Below are 18628 nucleotides of genomic sequence, written 5' to 3'. Positions count from 1 at the left end.
AGGAAGTATTGAAGTATTCTTGATCAAGATTCTATTGAAAAATTTCACAAATTTAATCTCCCTTTAAAAACCATTTCGGTTTTAGTCTTTTGTTTTTTAAAATTAAGTTATTTCCTCTCATTTTTTATAATAATTTATATCTTTGTTCAATATAATAGGTGAATTTCTAGCTAAATTCTAAAATCAATAACATGTTTTTAAAAACGGTTTTTTTCTAGTTGTCAAAATGGTTAAAAAAAATGGACGCAGAAGTATTAGTATTCATCTTGGAGAGATGCACGTAAATAATTGGCAAAAATGAGTGATTTCTATCCAAGATTAAGGAGGTGTTTGATAAATGGGTTTGAGTTATTGGGTTGGGTAGGTATTTATTACCCATGTGTTTGTAACCTGGGTTATTAAAACCCTTTTTTACCCCTCAAAATTTCCTTTTTTTTCCCTCAAAACTAATCAGGATATTTTCATTTCTTTCTCTCTTTCCTCATCTTTGTTGTTTGGATCCATTTTTTTTTTATGGTCAAACCTTATTAAAACCCATTTTTTATCCACTCAAAACTCCCTTTTTTATCCCTCAAAACTAACCCTAAAAAGCAATATATTTTCATTTCTTTCTCTCTTCCCTCATCTTTGCCGTTTGGATCGAGATTTTTTTTTTAATCGTCAAACCTTTGGATTCTATTTTCATTTCTTTCTCTCTTCCCTCATCTTTGTCGTTTGGATCCCCAAATATACTATCCATATTATATAAAAATAAACGGTATAATATGTGAAATAATAAAGTTAAGTTAGCAAGATTCAATATATTTTGTTGGTATGTTTTATCGATTGAAGAGAATTAGAATTATTACAGTTTTTGAAAAAAAAATATATGAAAAATAATATATTATGTTCTACAAATTGAGAAAAAAAAAATTTGAGATTGTCTAGTTTATGTCATAAATGATTGGAAAAAATTCGTGTATATTTGAAAATTAATCAACAATAGCAAAGCATAAAATTAAAAAATAAAAGAAATAAATAAAAAAAAACAAACAGAAAAAAATAGAACTAATCTCATTCACAAAAAAAACTGCATCAAATCTTTCAATTCAACTCAACTCTATACAACAAATATAGAAAATAATTACCAACTCAATTCTATTCTGCAAACAGACTATTTAACTCTCAGATAATTTAAGTCTCCGTATAATAATTACCAACTCAACTCAACTCTTACTCTTATCACATACAAAACACACCTAAAAATTCTGCTATTTCTGAAAATTATCGAACGAAGTGAGAACTCAAAGAAAGCGGTCTGATAGAATCTTCATTTTGTTGTAAATACACAAATCAAACAACCAGACTATAATTCTTCTGAAATTGCAGCTCTCCAAAGCTCCGGCCATGGCGGCGGCGTCGGCAATGTTCAAAATCTTGAGCAGGGTTTCTTCAGGTTGCACGAGGACACCAAGAACAGAGACAGATGCATACGGTTTTGTGTTGTTGAGATTTTACAGCGCGAGACGAAGCTGCAATCGAAGAAACCTCTTTGCGAGGATTAGTCCTCTCGGTGACCCTGAACTTACTGTAGTTCCGGTTCTTAATCAATGGATTGAGGAAGGCAGGAAGATCAAGAACTTTGAGCTCCGGAGAATCGTTTGCGACCTTCGTACTCGCCGGCGGTATGGCCAAGCCCTTGAGGTGAGCGCAATTGAAAAACACGCCCTAATTTCCCGTGAAAGGAATGCTTGTATTGTATATGATCTCGCTTGGATGAAGCAAAATTCTTGTGGTTTATTGAATGCACGATGGCCAGAAAGTAATCTCAAATCCTTTTTCGTGTTCTATTCTCATAATGCTTTGATTGATTGCTCAAAACACTGTGAAGGAAGGCAACATCCTGTATATATGCATTTTGAACATTGAAATGATTACATGTAGTTAAGCTAATTGTGCTTTTGCACTTACCTCCATTACATTATGGCTCTAGAGGATGGCAAATTTAATGTTATGTAATAACTATTGTAGAATTCTTGTGGTTAGCTTGGTACTAGATTGATGCCCTAAGCTGTCGTTTTATCCCATTTGGTGGTTTATCAGTCCTAGATTTTATGTTTCAAGTATCTACAGTATTGTGGATGGTTGATCTTTGTTCTTTCTCTTGGTTTATTCAAATTGAAGGTGTCTGAATGGATGTGTAGCAAGGGACTTTTTTCCCTCACAACAAGAGACTTTGCCATACAGCTTGATTTGATTAGCCGAGTTCGGGGGTTGGATTCTGCGGAGAAGTATTTCGGGAGTGTTTCTAACCAAGAGGAAATTGGTAAACTCTATGGTGCTCTTCTAAATTGTTATGTCAGGGAAGGCCTTGTGGATAAGTCCCTTGCCCATATGCAAAAGATGAAGGAGATGGGTTTTGCTTCCTCTTCCCTCTGCTATAATGATATAATGTGTCTATATTTGAACACTGGCCAGGCTGATAAGGTTCCAAATGTACTGTCTGAAATGAAGGAGAATGGTGTTCTTCCTGACAATTTTAGCTACAGAATCTGTATCAGTTCTTATGGAGCTGAGTCTGATGTAATCACTATGGAGAAGGTTTTGAAAGAAATGGAGTGTCAAACTCACATATCCATGGATTGGATTACTTATTCAATGGTTGCGAATTTTTTCATAAAAGCCGGTATGCATGAGAAAGCAATGAGTTATCTTCGGAAATGTGAGGACAAGGTCGATCAAGATGCACTTGGCTTCAATCATCTCATTTCACACTACACCAGTCTGGGACATAAGGATGAAGTAACGAGATTGTGGGCTCTTCAGAAGAAGTGTAAGAAGCCAGTCAATAGGGATTATATTACCATGTTGAGTTCTTTACTAAAGCTGGAGTTGCTTGAGGAAGCTGAGAATCTGCTCATGGAATGGGAGTCATCTTGCCAATGTTACGATTTTCGAGTTCCGAATGTTCTTCTTATCGCATACTCGCAAAAGGGGTTAATTGAGAGAGCTGAAAAGATTCTTCGAAACATCATCAGAGATGGGAGGATCCCATCACCAAATAGTTGGGCCATTATTGCAGCAGGGTACTTGGAAAAGCAGAACCTGGAGAAAGCTTTTCAGAGCATGAAAGAAGCTCTTGCTGTAAAAGAGCAAAATAAAGGGTGGAGGCCCAAACAGGGCATTTTATCAAGTATAATGCGATGGCTATCTGAAAATAGAAGATATGAAGAGCTGAAAGAGTTTTCGAGCTCATTGAAGACTGTACCTTCCATGGATGGAGTACTAAATACTGCATTGGATGAGCTTCTAGAAATCTTGGAAAACGACAATGATATAACAACAAGGGGAAAACTAGAGGTGAGGTGATTTAATTCTCATATGAAATTACAACATTGTTTAAGATTCTATAAAGGGCTAAAGAGGCCATAAGTATAATTTATAGTGACCATCTATCTAGGATTTAATATCATACAAGTTTCTTTGACATCCAAATATTGTAGGGTTGGGCAAGTTGTCCTGTGAGATTAGTTGAGGTACGCGTAAGCTGGCTCGAACACTCGCAGATATAAAAAAAAAACTTATGTAAAATCAAGTTGTAAACTTATCTGTAAAATTCTTAGGTTTGAGACAATCAGAATATTCTATTCCATTCACAAAAGATATGAATATATACAAGTGTACCAGAGTGACCAAAGAAGAAAAGCATAGAAAAGACCATAAAAGGAAAGTATAACAAAGATATTTACAATAATAAAAATCCCTAATATTTGAATTATAGCATTTCCCAAAAGGATTTTGGAACATGCATCTGAAACATCAAAGCTCTAGCTGTTTCAAGAAGATGACAATTCTTTCGTTTTGCAAACCCATTTTGAGATGGAATATCAACACAAGAAGATTGATGAAGAATGTCGTGGGCATCTAAATAAGACTTGAGCGCATGATAGAAATATTTTTTAGTATTATCGCTCTGTAAGATTTTAAGAGCACCACTAAACTGAGTTCGAATTTCAATATGAAAGTTATGAAAATGAGAAAGTAACTCAGAACCGATTTTTAAGTCAATATAACTACGTTACATGAGAATAGACATCGACAAATGTAAAAAAATACCGAAACCCTCCTTTGGACTCAATAGGACACAGACCCTAAACATTATAATGGACTAATCCAATCTGAGCACTAGATCGTTTATTAACTCGAGGATACAAACTCAAACGATGAAATTTAGCAAACCGACATGACTCACAATCTAAAGAAGAAAAATGTTGAAGTTGGGGACAAAGACGATTCAACACAGAGATAGACAAATGACCCAAACGACAATGTTCTTCAAAGGGAGACGACACGCTAGAGCATGTCATGGTTGTAGGTATTTGTGGTTCAAAGATGTAAAGTCCTCCATATTCACGTCGTTTACTAATAGTCTGCTTCGTCGTAGGATCCTGAAACAAGCAATAACCAGGAAAAAAGGAGACACAACAATGAAGATCACAAGTGAGTTTATTGACCGAAATCAAATTAAAAGGGAAATGTGGTAAATTTAAAACTGATGACAAAGAAATTGATTCAGTAAGATGGACGGTTCCCGATCCTAAAATAGAAGTGAAGGTTTCATCGGCTATAGTGATAATAAGTGAGGAGGTAGATGTACAAAGGTTAGAGAATAAACTGGGGTTACCTGTCATATAGTCTGCAAAGCCAGAGTCAAAGATCCATTTCGAAGTGGAGGAAAGAAAGCATTTAGAGATGTTACCTGTCTCTATGATGGCTGAGAGTAGAAGATGATTTCGTCTATGACACTTGATACTGTTGAAATTTAGCAAACCCTTTTGCAGAAATCATAATTGACTTGTCAAGATTATCAGGAGTAGAAGCGACATGTGCATTGTGCCCTCTGATCCTTATTCAACAATATTTTGCATTCACGTTTCGTATGGCCAGGTTTACGATAGTAAGAGCAAACAACATCTCCTGAATTTGATCATTGGTTATTGTGATAACCTTTAAAGTTATTTGATCCAATCCCCTTTATTATCTCTATAATCATTTGTGCACCTAATCAAAGCACTATTAGAATCAGATGAAATAACTGTTTGTGGCTTCTCTATACGGAGTATTCGAGTATAAGTTTCCTCCAACAACGAGATGTTTGAGCTTGACAACACTTGTTCTTTGACCATCTCATATTTAGGTGCAAGACGAACTAAGAAATTCATGATAAACAACTTTTCACGTTGAGCCATTATAACTTTTGGATCAATGGTAATTGGCATCAAGGCATTGAATTCTACATCTGTATTTTTGACCTCCATAAATTAACTTGTAAGGGATTTCTCTCCTTGATCAGGTTGGTATGGAGTCTTACAAACATCAAACACTCTATTAATGTTCTCTTTCTTAGAATAAAGAAAATCCAAATATTCAATAGTTCATTGATTAATTTGCAGTGATTTACTAACTCAACGATCTCACAGCTAATAGAATTCTTGATTTTTAGAAGCATTCTTAAATCGTCCAGCCACCAAATTTTTTAGTAGCATCAGTTAATGGCTCTTCCTTGATGTGATCATCCATCTCAATGCTTCTAATAAAGTGGCGAACATTTGATCTTCGTGAATAGTAATTTGACCATTCAACTTGTGTTCAGTTACTTTTGACACCATAGGAATCATTTCAGACATGACTACTAGTTTCTTGTCCGCCATTACCTCAAAAAAAAAAACACTAGACAGAAGAAAAGAAAACCCTAATTTACCGAAGAGATTTTTTTCCTCCAATAAACCACAAATAGTGAGTATATAGCCAAAACAAACATACTACCAAAGGAAGGAAGCAACTACGATGACACCCACAGAAGACGGGCAGAAGCAGGTGGCACACATGCCTACATGTGCCTCACACACTGGTTAGATGGACGTCGGACTTTGGGGTTCTATAGATCGATGGCTGGGCTCCTCGATGGACTGGTGGTGTCGAAAAATAGCGAAGAAAAATGACACCTTTTTTCGGCGACGACGGACGACGGCGAACAAATCGAAGACGACGGCGGTGAGCAAAAGTATAAACCCATCCGTCCACAGAACCCTAGATATAATACAAACGGGTTCTAAATTCTCAAATCCTAAAGTTCACAAAAAAAAAAACCCTTATTTTCTAAAACTTTGATACCATGTAAAACTCTTAGGTTTGAAAGAATCAGAGTACTTTATTCCATTCACTAAAGATATGAATATATAGAAGTGTACAAGAATGACCAGAGAAGGAAAGCATAGAAAATTTCATAAAAAGAAAATATAACAAAGATATTTACAATAATAAAAATCCCTTATATTACAACTATAACACTGTCAATGTCAGATAGGAAATTAGATGTCCACAGGACAGGGCTGGGCAAGGGTGGGGATGGCTTCCCGTCCTCATCCTCGCTACCCCATTTCATTCCCCATCTCTGCAAAAATCTCCATGGGGATCCGGGCGGGAATTCCCATAAGAAATTCATGGGGATCAGGTTTCCCACAGGGAATATTTTTCCATTCTATTTTTCTTTTTTTAAAAAATTAATTTAATATGAAAAAGTTTTAATTAAATAATTAAATTCCTCATATATGTGATAAGGATATAATTAAATGATTAATTTATATAATTTTTAAATATTACACTAACATAATCTAATTTCAATTTAATACATATATTGTACTTGAAAAGAGCTATATATATAAATAATAAACTAACTAATACAATGAGTTTAACATAAACTCACTTTGAGTTTATATATAAAACTCTCACAGTGAGTTAAATATAAACTCACTGAGAGTTTTATAGTCTTTTTCTTTTAAGGTGAGTTTTATAGTTTTGATAGGTGCATTAATATATATATATATATATATTATTGGGAAGGCAGGGGTAGGGAATGTAATCTCGGTTCCTGTCCCTGTTTAGTCAACAAGAAAAAAAATTTCCCAATTCCCATCTAATCGAGGATTCTTCACTCCGTTCGAGGTAGGTCCCACGGAGTCTCAATCCCTTGGGTTAAATGGACATTTCTTTAGATATATAAGATATTTTATGCAGATAGACTGTAGTGAAACGGTAGAGATTGAAATTTTCAATCACTTGCTTGGCAAGGAATCAGGACGGCGTCAGGGTTGGGAGTTCAGGGAGGGGAATATAATACTCGTCTGTGTTTATCCAATGGGCAGTTCCGCTCCCTATTCCATTTTTCACATAATCGGGGATTCCCTATCCCATGGGTCAAAATAAACACCTCTTATCTGTTATGAAGTTGTTTCATATAGTTGTTTTTTCAGTGTAAAACCTAACATATCTATTTAACAAATAGAATTTGGTGTTTGGTCCATGATCAACAATATCTGCCCGCTTTCCTTTAAGGGTAGTTTCATCTTTTGCTAATTAAGGAGATGAATTTTTTCTCCTTGCTTCCATGCCAATGTTCCTAAAGTATCCCTCCAATATGTTGGCAGCTTCTTTGGAGGGGAAATGGAAAATGGATAGGAGAAAACTTGTAGCATGATAGATAACCATGGTTCATACGAGATTTTCGAAGGAATTTAATTCGTGAAATTTTTGTATTGATTTCAGTATAGTATAGTGGATACAATCTCTAATGTTTGATCATTTGATGTCTTCTCTCAAACAAGGGATGGAGTTTAAAATTTATAATTCTTTAATCTTCAAGGAGTTGTTTTGAATTTCAATCTTCTGGAATAAGTTTTAATCTTTCAAGTCTTCAATCTTGAGAAGGTTGTAATCTTAAGATCCATTTGAGCTTCAATCTTCTAGAATTCAAGGAAGTTTTAATCTTCCAAGTCTTCAATCTTCAAAAGGTTGTAATATTCAGATCGATTTGAGCTTCGATCTTAAGGAAGTTTTAATCTTCTAAGTCTTCAATCATTAGAAGGTGGTAATCTCGAGATCGATCAGAACTTCAAAATTTTGAGAGCTTCAGAGCTTTAATCTTGGTCTCCGGAGCTTCAGCACTTTATTGCCAATTCTTTTCCCTCCAAATGAAGAAGTGAACCTCTATCTATAGAAGTTTCTCATGAGCCTTGTATGGACTTGGGCCTACTTGTTATTGGACTCAAATATTGGGCTTGAACCCAATCTTTAACTTGGCCTAAATTTTTACCATGGGCTTGAATTGGATTGGGCCTAAGAAACTTTAATTACTCAGCCCAACCCATTTCATAATTTTCACAATGGGCCCAACTTTTATTGGGATGATATGACAAAATTTAATCGGTCGAAATTTCTCATTCAACAAATATCTCATTTTCGAGATTTATGCACGTCTATGTGGTGGGTCAATCTTGAAAAGCAAGATAATTTCAAATTAAAGTATGCTTTTTTATTGCTTTTGATGTATAATCTTGATCGGAATATGAATTTAGCTCATAATTTGATTTTGCATATATTTGCATCAATTGACATATTTGGGTTTCTTTGAAGATAAATATATGTGTTCAAGTCACCAAACTTATAATGAGATTTGGGATTCATCAACTTTTGCTTGGGGATGGAATTTAGGATTTGGATGCTCCCATTACATTTTTGGGATTTATTCACTCAAACATTGACTTGTAAAATGTCTCAACTTTCAATTAAGATCAAGTTTGGAATTGAACTTGAGCTTTCATCCTTAATTTAATTTGATTTGAGGAAAAGAATCTTAATTTTAATTTTGGGATAAAACTTAGAATATACACAAATTTTAATTTGAAATAGGGTTGAAATCAAAATATTATTCTTGATTTCCATTTGATGTATCAAATTTGGAGATGAATTTCATCTCCGCAACTTAATTTAACTTGGAGATAAAAGCACGAAATTTAAATTTGGGATAAATTTTGAAATATGGCCAGAGTTGGATTTAAGATAAATTTGAGATCCTAACTAAATTTGATTTAGAAAAAAAAAATAATAAATAAATAAATAACTGAATTTGGAATGAAATTTTGAATCATCTCCCAATTTGAGGAAGGATTTCAAGATTTGATTCTGGAAAAGAATTTAAGTTTTGATATGAAACGAAGTCTTATTGGAATTTGAATTTCGAACTCTCATCTATAAATTTGGTTAAACCGTACTCCAAACTTTTTAACACTGAGCCAAGAAGAAGGGTAATTCTTCAATCCCTTGTTTTTTTCGTGTTGAATTCACCTCTTGATCAAACCAAAAACTGCAGCTTCTGAGATTTGAAAGATTTTTTTTTCTTTATATCAGCCCTTCCTCATATGATTTCAAACTTTGAATTTTTTTTTTTTTTGGCTTCTTTCTCTTTCTCCCACTCTCGTTTGTTTCTTATCTTTCTTTTTCCTATTTTTGTTGCCGTTTCACTATTTACTATTTCTCACTTTTTTTTTCGTCATCGGGAATCAGAACCCCATCGCTGACAATCGAGCCTCCAGCATCAATGGACACTAATCGTCATCCATTTTTAGCCCTGGTTGTCGTTATCAGTGGTCAGCAGTGTTATCTATCGCAGATGGTGGTGGGTGCTCATCCTTTTTTTCATTTTTTTCCGACTGTCATCGTCACCAACGTGCTCGTCGTCATCTGCCGAGGAAGGTGGTGGCGCTCGTCCCTCTCTAGCGTTAAGATGGAATGAGGGGGGTGTAAAGAGTAAGAAAAGAGAGAAAAAAAAATTTGGGGGGGCAACCTTTTTTTCTTCTTTGTTTTTTGTTTTTTGTTTTTTTTTTGTCGCTGTTGTCACCAACGTGTTCGTCGTCGTCTGTCGAGGAAGATGGTAGCGCAGGAGGCGACACTGAAGGATAAAAAGAAAGGGAGGGGGAGATGTCAGTAACCTTTAGGTTTAGCTTTTGGATTTTTTATACGGATGGCCTCATTTGGGAGTCCTAAATGAAAAATGGCCACCTGTAGAGAAAGTAATGGAAAGTGGCATTCTGCTAACGTCGTATGTATGTGATTTTACCAATTTGCCCCTAAGATGCACCCCTCGCGCCTGCCAATACAAATTTACTCGATCCTCGATGGCTCGTCACTCGTTCCTCGATACACGGTCACTCGATACTCAGCTTCATAGTCACTCAATACGACTACAATCGACACGTGTATACTCGATCATATTCACGTCATACTCAATGCTCGATTACTTTATACTCAATTATTTTGAATTCATAACCTGTTTGAAGGCCACTCGATACGACTGCAATCGACACGTGTATACTCGATCATATCAACATCATAGTCGATGCTCGATTACTTTATACTCGATTATTTTGAATGCATAACTCATTTGAAGACGTTTGAAGTCCATTATTTCACCACTTCTCACGAGCTCAGACTATTCTCTCTGTTCGTCCGATTGTATATCCTTTGACGACAACACCTTTACACTCGAAACTCCACTATCTCTGCATCAGGTAACATTTTTCTCCTTGATTGTAGTTTGGCATCATTCACTCGAAACCCGACTATCTCTGCATCATGTTCCTCGATATGCGCTTGCATGTTACTCGATACTCGACCGACATGATTTTCATTTTTGTTTTCATATCTTGCATTTTTTTACTAGACTTCGAGTTTGTTTCGTTTTCAGTTTTCATATTTTTGTTATTTCGGACCGCCTAGAGTTTAGGGTTTGAGTTGAATAATGCATGAAAGTGGAAAATCAAATTGAATGCTCGACGATCGACCATCTAGTCACTTGTAATATAGCAAGTAAAGGACACCATGTAGCATGTATCAGGTATCGAGAAATCGAGTATCTTGTATCGTGCATCATGTATTGAGTATTGAACAAAATTCTTATTTATCTCTATTTTTTATTATTCTGTGTTGTATGGACCCGAGAGAAGGTGTGAGGACGGCAGATACCATCTTTTTGTGATACCTACTGCCCATCTGAACCTTTTTTCACACATTAAACTTAAAGTCAAGGAAATAAGCAACAACTGTTTGGCTAAAAATATTTTATTACAAACAATATAACATTTTTACAATTCTCAAACTTAACTACAAAGTTTACATCAACAACTTAAGACCGGAAGTGTGCCTATGGCATGACAGATCTTAACCTTAGCAGCACCCTAGAACTCCTCATCTTTCGCTACCTGGGAAGAAAACATGAAAGAAAATAATGAGCTTCAAGAAGCTCAGTGAATGGTAAACAACTTAACAAGTCTCTTTCAACTTATAGCAATAAAAGCATATCACATTACGAGGTTAACATTCAAACCTCACCCTTGAATGAGTCTGTTCTCAACCCTACCTACACACACGATAGATAGTTAAAACTAATACTTATCATAAACGCTTAATCTTCTATGTTCCCTATGTGCACATAGATCGCTTATGGGCTCCGAAGCTAGGCCCGTTGGCTTTCTGACCATCCCATACGAGGTTCCTCTCACTGGCTCAGGAACTAGGCCTCATGGCCCCCCGACCATCCCGTGAGATTCTGCTCCGGGCGTAGGAACTAGGTCTGTTGACCCCCCTACGATCCCAATCACATATTCTCATTCTTGTTCTGGCTACTCATTCACAACATAAACATATATTCTAAAAGATATGCTTTAAGGCCTTTAAAAGAATACCACTCACCTTGATTGGCAGGAACCTTTCTCGCTTTCCAAGTTCCTTGGTCTCCCCTGGCTTCCTTTTGAACCCTAATTTCCATATTCAACTTCAAGCTTAGATTACTCAGCTTTTTGAGCACTATTTCAGGAAGGTTTCTTCTACAAACATGTTCTAAATTGTCTCAGGAGGCTTACCTTAAAATCTCAGCTCAGAACTCCTCGTGATTTGGCTAGAATATTCAAATCATCAAAACTGACTCAAGCTTACCCGAGAGCTCGACCCTTCTGTCTTTTCTTCAGTCTTCAGCCCGATTCCTTTGAGATTCTTCTCCGGTATCCCTGCCTTGAAAACTAAACACCCAGAGCTTTCAAGTGTCTTTGGAATAACTCAAAATGCACAAGTCGTTTAGAAGCACTCCTCGTTCCAAGTTGATGCTACTTCATGACCTTACTGTCCGATAGCATCTCCACCTCTTGGAACCACTTGTTCAACGCACGGTCTTGCTATCAACGCATGCTCTTCATGATCTACGTAAAGCTTCTTCCGAATCTGCCCTCAAACACTCTTCCTAATGTCATTCGAAGAGAATTTGTGTTATGAACTGAAGAGAAGCCTCGAGGTGGTATTTATAGCAACTGATCCTTATCATCTCTTAAGGCTCTAACGCATGACATCTCCTACTTAAGAACTTTTGGAGTGTCTTCACCTTGCTTTGCCACCACCTACTTCCATGCCACTTCCTACTTGCATGAAGTTGTGTTGTTCTCCCCATGCACAAGTCTTCTTTATATGCCTTAATATCCATCCACCTCTTCCTAACTTAAGCTCAAACTCCTCTCGGTTTAGCCACTTGTCCGAATGATTTGCTAATTCAACCTTGCTCTCCAAGTTTCCTTCAATTCATCATCTTAATGCATACTTTCCCTTTTGGTCGCATAGCACTCCTTGCACATCTACCTTGTCAACGCATGACTTTTACCTATATGTTCGCATAGTTACCCTATTCAAACCTCCTAGTCATGGCGTCAACCTAGTCTCATTGCTTGGTTGCAAGCTTTCCAATGTCTATCCCTTTGTTGGCCGCATCCTTGGCCATCACTCAACCATCAGTTGGCCTATTGTCCACGCATGACACCATCGTATGCCAAGCCTTGGGTCAAGCTAGGTCTCAAGCCAACGTCTTATCTTCAACGCCCATGGCTTACCTTGCTGCACCCCTTCAATACTTAGTCCCCCGGTTGGCGCATACTTCCTTGGCCAACGCATAGCTTTACGTCTAACGTTTAGTGCACACCATGCCTAATTCATGTGCACACATATGCCTAAGGCCAACTAACCTCTCAAGGCCTTGATCATCACCTAGCCTCTTGCTAACGCATACCCTTATGACCAACGTAAGCATGCTTTTGTTGCTTGCCAACATCCATAGCCATGTGCACAAGACCAACGCATACCTAACCCCCCAAGCCTTTTATGTGCCACAAGCCCCATCAACACATAGACACTACAGTATGCACCCATCATGGCTTGGCCCATCAAATAGCTTCATCATGTAGCTCTTACGCGCATCGCATACCCATCGTCGCATACCACAACGCACACTTCCTCACTCCATCGCATAGCTTTAGCGCACATCGAGTAGCCAGCGCCTTGCGCTCATCGCCACATACTGGCCTGTACGCATGCCTAGCCTCAATCGCTTAGCTTTGTACTCATCGTCTATTGCCTATGCTCATCGTCTAGTGCTATCGTTTGGCGCTATCGTGCAGCCTCGCAAGAAGCTATGTGGTCGCCCTCATGCAACGCCCTAACGCCTAGGGCCTACATTCGCACGCATCATTGCTCACGTTTGGCCCATCCTCGTTACTCGATGGCCCTTTCTCACTGCTCGATCACACAACCTCTTATCATCCTAATGCTTGGCCAGCACCTCATGCCAACGCTCAGTCAACATGCATCCATCATCGTTTAACCCATCGCTTGGTCTCTTGGTTGCATACCCTATACCAACGCATGGTGCTCTCATGTGTCCACCACTTTAGCCAACATGACATCCTTCAATGTCAAGACCAACGCATAGCCAACTTTCACCATGCGCCCATGCCTCATAAGTCTTAATGCATGGTTGTCCTAGGCTTCAACACTTAGCCAAATTTCCACCTGTTAAGCTCTAACTCAAAGCTACTCAAACGTTTACTTAAATACTTAGAATTTTTTTTCCTTCAACATAAGATTTAACTTACACTTGGTTTATTTCCTTAATTACTTGCTTAAGTAGGAAAAACAGGATTTGGGTTTCACAAAAACCCTAGCCGTCATTACTTATGGTGACGTTGAGGATCCAATGTCCTATATGAAGGCAATGGAGGATGTTGACAAAGATAAATGGATCACAGCTATGAATCTCGAAATGGATTCTATGTACTTCAATTCAACCTGTGATCTTGTAGATCAACCCAATGGGATAACACCTATAGGTTGTAAATGAATCTACAAGAGGAAACAGGGTGCTAATGGGAAAGTGAAAACCTTCAAAGCTAGAGTTCTGGAAAAGGGTTATACCTAGGTTAAGGGAGACGACTATGAGAAGACTTTCTCCCTTGTTGCCATGTTGAAGTCTATTCGGATACTCATGTCCATTACACCATATCATGACTATGAGATTTGGAAAATGGACGTAAAGACTGCCTTTCTGAATTGCAATGTTGAAGAGACTATCCATATGCAGCAACCTAAAGGATTCATTATCCAAGGTCAAGAGCAAAAGTTTTGCAAGCTTAATCGGTCCATTTATGGTTTGAAACAAGATTCTCGATCTTGGAATATAAGATTTGATACTACAATCAAGTTTTATGGCTTTGATAATGTTGATGAGTCCTGTGTTTACAAGAAAATCATCAACAGTTCAGTAGCTTTCATAGTGTTGTGTGTAGATGATATCCTACTCATCGGGAATGATGTAGGTCTACTGACTGAAAATAAACATTGTTTGCCGACCCAATTCCAAATGAAAGATTTGAGTGAGACGTTGTTGTTCTGGGTGTTTAGATCTTTAGGGATCGAAAGAACAAAACGTTGGCCTTGTCTCAGGCATCATACATTGATAAGATGATTCTCAAGTATTCGATGCAAAACTCCAAGAGAGGCTTGCTACCTTTCAAGCATGAAGTTGCTTTGTCTAAGGAATGATGTCCTAAGACACCTCAAGAAGTTGAGGAGATGAGACGGGTCCTCTATGCATCAACTGTTGGTAGCTTGATATATTAGATGTTATGTACTAGACCTGACATCTGCTATGCAGTAGGGATAGTCAATAGATACCAATCAAATCTAGGATTAGATCACTGAACTTCCGTTAAAACTATCCTCAAGTATCTTTAGAGAACGAGGGTCTATGTGCTCGTGTATGGGTCTGATTTGATCCTTACTGGATACATAGATTTTGATTTTAAGACTGATAGGGATTCTAGGAAATCTACTTCAGGATCAGTGTTCACTCTTAACGGAAGGGCTGTAGTCTGGAGAAGCACCAAGCAAGGGTGCATTGTTGACTCCACCATGGAGGCAGAGTATGTAATAGCTTATAAAGCTGTCAAGGAGGTCATCTAACTTAGAAAGTTCTTGAGTGATTTGGAAGTAGTTCCAGACATGTCAAAGCTCATCATCTTTTATTGTGATAATAGTGATGTTGTGTCTAATTCCAGTGAGCATAGGAGTCACAAGCGTGGGAAGCACATAGAGTGGAAGTATCACCTAATACGGGACATTGCGCATCGAGGGGATGTGATCATTACGCAGATAGCTTCGACACACAACATTATTGATCCTTTACAAAGGCCCTCATGGCTAACGTGTTTGAAGGTCACCTGGAGAGTATGAGTCTACGGGACAGACCACATCTAGCTTAGAGCAAGTGAGAGATTTTGTACTGGGCGTGTTTTGTATGCCCTAGTTTCTTGTTTTTTGTGTACTTTTGTCATAGTTTGACTTTTATGATGTACACCCCACTAGCTTTAGGACAAGTGGAAGATTGTTGGGGTTAATGCCTTAAATCTTGTGGGTCCTATGGTTTGTAATGGTAATGTACAAACAATTTATTTATCTAATAAAATCTTAGGCATTTTATTTGACATTTAGTAGCATTAACCCATAAAACTAATAAACTAAGATCCAAGGTTATCTTTCGTAACTTAAACATGTATGTGGAGACATACAGGTGGATCAGGTTTAAGAGATAACCTAAACGGTCTGTAGTAGATGGATAAGGTTGGGTAATATCTCTAAAAAAAAGTTATTATTCCTAGTATAATTCGAACTCGTTATTAAATTTTATATGTTAATTTTCCAATTTTGTAGGTACCGAGCAATCAAGATGTAGGATTGGCGATTTGGAGCTGAAAATGGTTCATTTGGAGAAAATTGGAGTTGATTTGAGCATCCGGGCTTTAAAGGAGTTAAAAAGACAAAAATGCCCCTACTTCAACATCCCAACACTCACCCTATACGAACCCTAACACTCACCTGACCCTGAAAGGTAGTAGCCTGATGTGTAGGGGAGCATTGCAACGATACTCCTAGTGTTGCAACACTTCGAGTTTGGCAGCAATGCCAACATTGCAATGTTTTCCTGACGCTCATGGATTATTTGTCGAGCATTGCAATGTTGTTTCCAGTATTGTAACACTACGTAATTTTCTATAAATACCTCCCTTCATCTTTAGGTTAAAGCATGCTAACTTTTGGGGGCTGAACTGATGGAGGCCGAAGTTAACCTTCATTCTTCTTTCTTTCCCTTCAGAATTTAGTGTCTTTAGGTTAGTTTTTCTTTTTGTTTTGGGTTATAATCAATGGATCGAACGTGTGTCTCTGATTTGTCTATGAATTAAGAGGTAACTTCTATCTAATTTCTTTGAGAAAGAGCCCTATGTCTAATTTCTTAAGTTTTCAATAATTAAATGTAATGTTCTTCAATTCTATATTTTTCTTTGAATCTTGATGAACTTAGATTTGCATTTGTGTGTTGGACTGATGACCCTATCATGATTGCATATCTTCGCTAGTTAATTTCGAGCTCGCACGTTTCTTCGTAGTTCTTATATGCTTGATTTTACCCCGATAGCAATGGTTGAATGTGTATGCTTGAGATTTATAGATTGTCCTTGAATTTTGGCATTACATGTTTAATCCAGATTCGAAAAATAAATTTATTAATTGAATATGACTTTTCCTGACTTTTAATCGACGTGATTGAATCATTATTCTTAATGCATATATTTTTCTAATTCTATATGATCGCTAAGAACCCAGTAGAATTAAAGCATATAGTTTAATTAGGGTATGGTCTTTCCGACCTTAATTAATAATTAGGACGCTTGATTGATTTTGATTTAATTGATTGTCGGCCTTTGTAGAGATTAGTTAAGTCGAATTGATTTAGTAGTCGTGCATGCATAGAATTGAACGTTCATTTATCGATTTCCATGATAGAAATTGCATAGGAAACTCTCTCTTGCTCTAAAAATTAGATAGACTTATATTTTATATTACATTTATCTCTTTTATTTTAATTTTACGCATTTATCTCTTCCACACCAAAACCCCTCATTCACCGCTCTAGTTAGAAAATTAACTTAATGAAACAAATTGCGTTTCCTTGCAAATCGACTCAGACTTACCACTATTGCTACATTTTAGTAATTATAGGGGTCGTTCAATATTATAACTTTTCTTTTGTTTCTAGTATTTTTTGGGTATTAAACGACACCATAAGAGACTCGAACAAAAATGGCGTCGTTGTCGGGGAAGCCATTGACGTTTTGTTAGTTAAATTTCTAGTTAGAGTATTCTTTTTTTTATTATTATTTGTTTTCCTTTTTTGTGTCAGTATTCTAAGCATGAACAGAAATCATAAACAAGGATGGGGACAATCGAGTGGAGCATCTCGGCTTAGTGACGAGGTTTGTGACCTTCGAGATTAACTTACTGAGTTAACTTCTTTGGTTAGTCAATTGGTTGCAGGTAACCCGCAACAGGTACAAGCATGTAGGATTGATCACCCTGAGCAAGCATACTGAAGTCTGCAATGGAGTCCTATGCCACAAGATTACTCCATGGGAGAGTGTCCTAGTTATATAGATGACGATTTCTGTAATGTCCCGAGTTTTTCATAATTCAAATTCTATATTCTCATAAAATTTGAGGAATATTTTGTTAATTTTGAAATTCAATTTTGTTTAAAGGAAAGATTTGGATTTATGTCGCAATTAATTTAATTTTAAGTAAGTTAACTTTTAGTTAATGTCTAGATATATATGTTTTTAATTTTAAAATTTGGGGAATGTGATTGGTTTGATTTTGAATTTATAATTTGAAGAGGAGGAGAAAAGGGTTTGAAAAATATGTATGTATTTGTGTTGGAATAGAATAATATAAAATAAAAGGATAGAATAAAATTAAATAATATTTATATAAATTAAATAATATATATTTTTTTATAAAACCTCTTTTCTCTTTCCCTTTCGCATGCAAACCAAGACCTTTCCCCCCCAAAATTTTTCCTCCTCGCGTGAACGCCCTTCTCCAAATCTAGATCGCCGTCGTTTCTCCACGTGACCGTCGCTCCAACGGTCTTCTCTAGCCGCTCGCGCCTCTAGGTCAGACGAGCTCAACCGCGCATCGCTTCCCAAACCAGCTAGTTGCAAGGCTGCCTTGATCGAGTCTCCTTCTTCATCACCGCTCCGCTTCTGCTTGTCGCTGCTCTTCAGTCCGTTCTGCCCAGATCTGAAACCACGAACCGACCAGCCTCGTCCACGCTTGCAGCCGTGCGTCGTCCAGCCTTGACCCACACGCCACTCGTCTGTCCAGCCTTGCAGACCTATGCGTTGCGGTTGTTACCGTCGTTGAGCTGTCATTGCGGGTTTGTAGTGTGGGTTTTCTTTCGCCACTGCTCTCGTTGGATTCTTGAGATTTTGGGTAAGTTAATGAGTATTTTTATGGGTTTTCTTAAAGTAGCTTGAATGCCTATCAAGTTTTGACATAGATTTATGGTTACCCACTAAAATTTTGGTCCAATCAATTAACTCATGAC

General features: G+C 37.3%; 1 protein-coding gene across 1 annotated transcript; it reads left to right on the top strand.

The window, feature by feature from the left end:
* The first annotated feature begins 1259 nt into the window (after positions 1-1259).
* Positions 1260-16398, top strand: LOC120090141 (pentatricopeptide repeat-containing protein At4g21705, mitochondrial-like). Its single transcript, XM_039047656.2, has 3 exons — positions 1260-1683; positions 2164-3339; positions 15898-16398. Exons 1-3 carry the CDS (start codon positions 1387-1389, stop codon positions 15937-15939), a joined length of 1515 nt encoding a protein of 504 aa, XP_038903584.2. The 5' UTR covers positions 1260-1386; the 3' UTR covers positions 15940-16398.
* Positions 16399-18628: the final 2230 nt, after the last annotated feature.

This window comes from Benincasa hispida, chromosome 11, assembly GCF_027475165.1.
Source record: "Benincasa hispida cultivar pf3 chromosome 11, pf3_genome.v1.1, whole genome shotgun sequence".
NCBI classification, from domain to species: Eukaryota; Viridiplantae; Streptophyta; class Magnoliopsida; order Cucurbitales; family Cucurbitaceae; genus Benincasa; species Benincasa hispida.
This window is presented reverse-complemented; position numbering and strand designations above follow the sequence as displayed.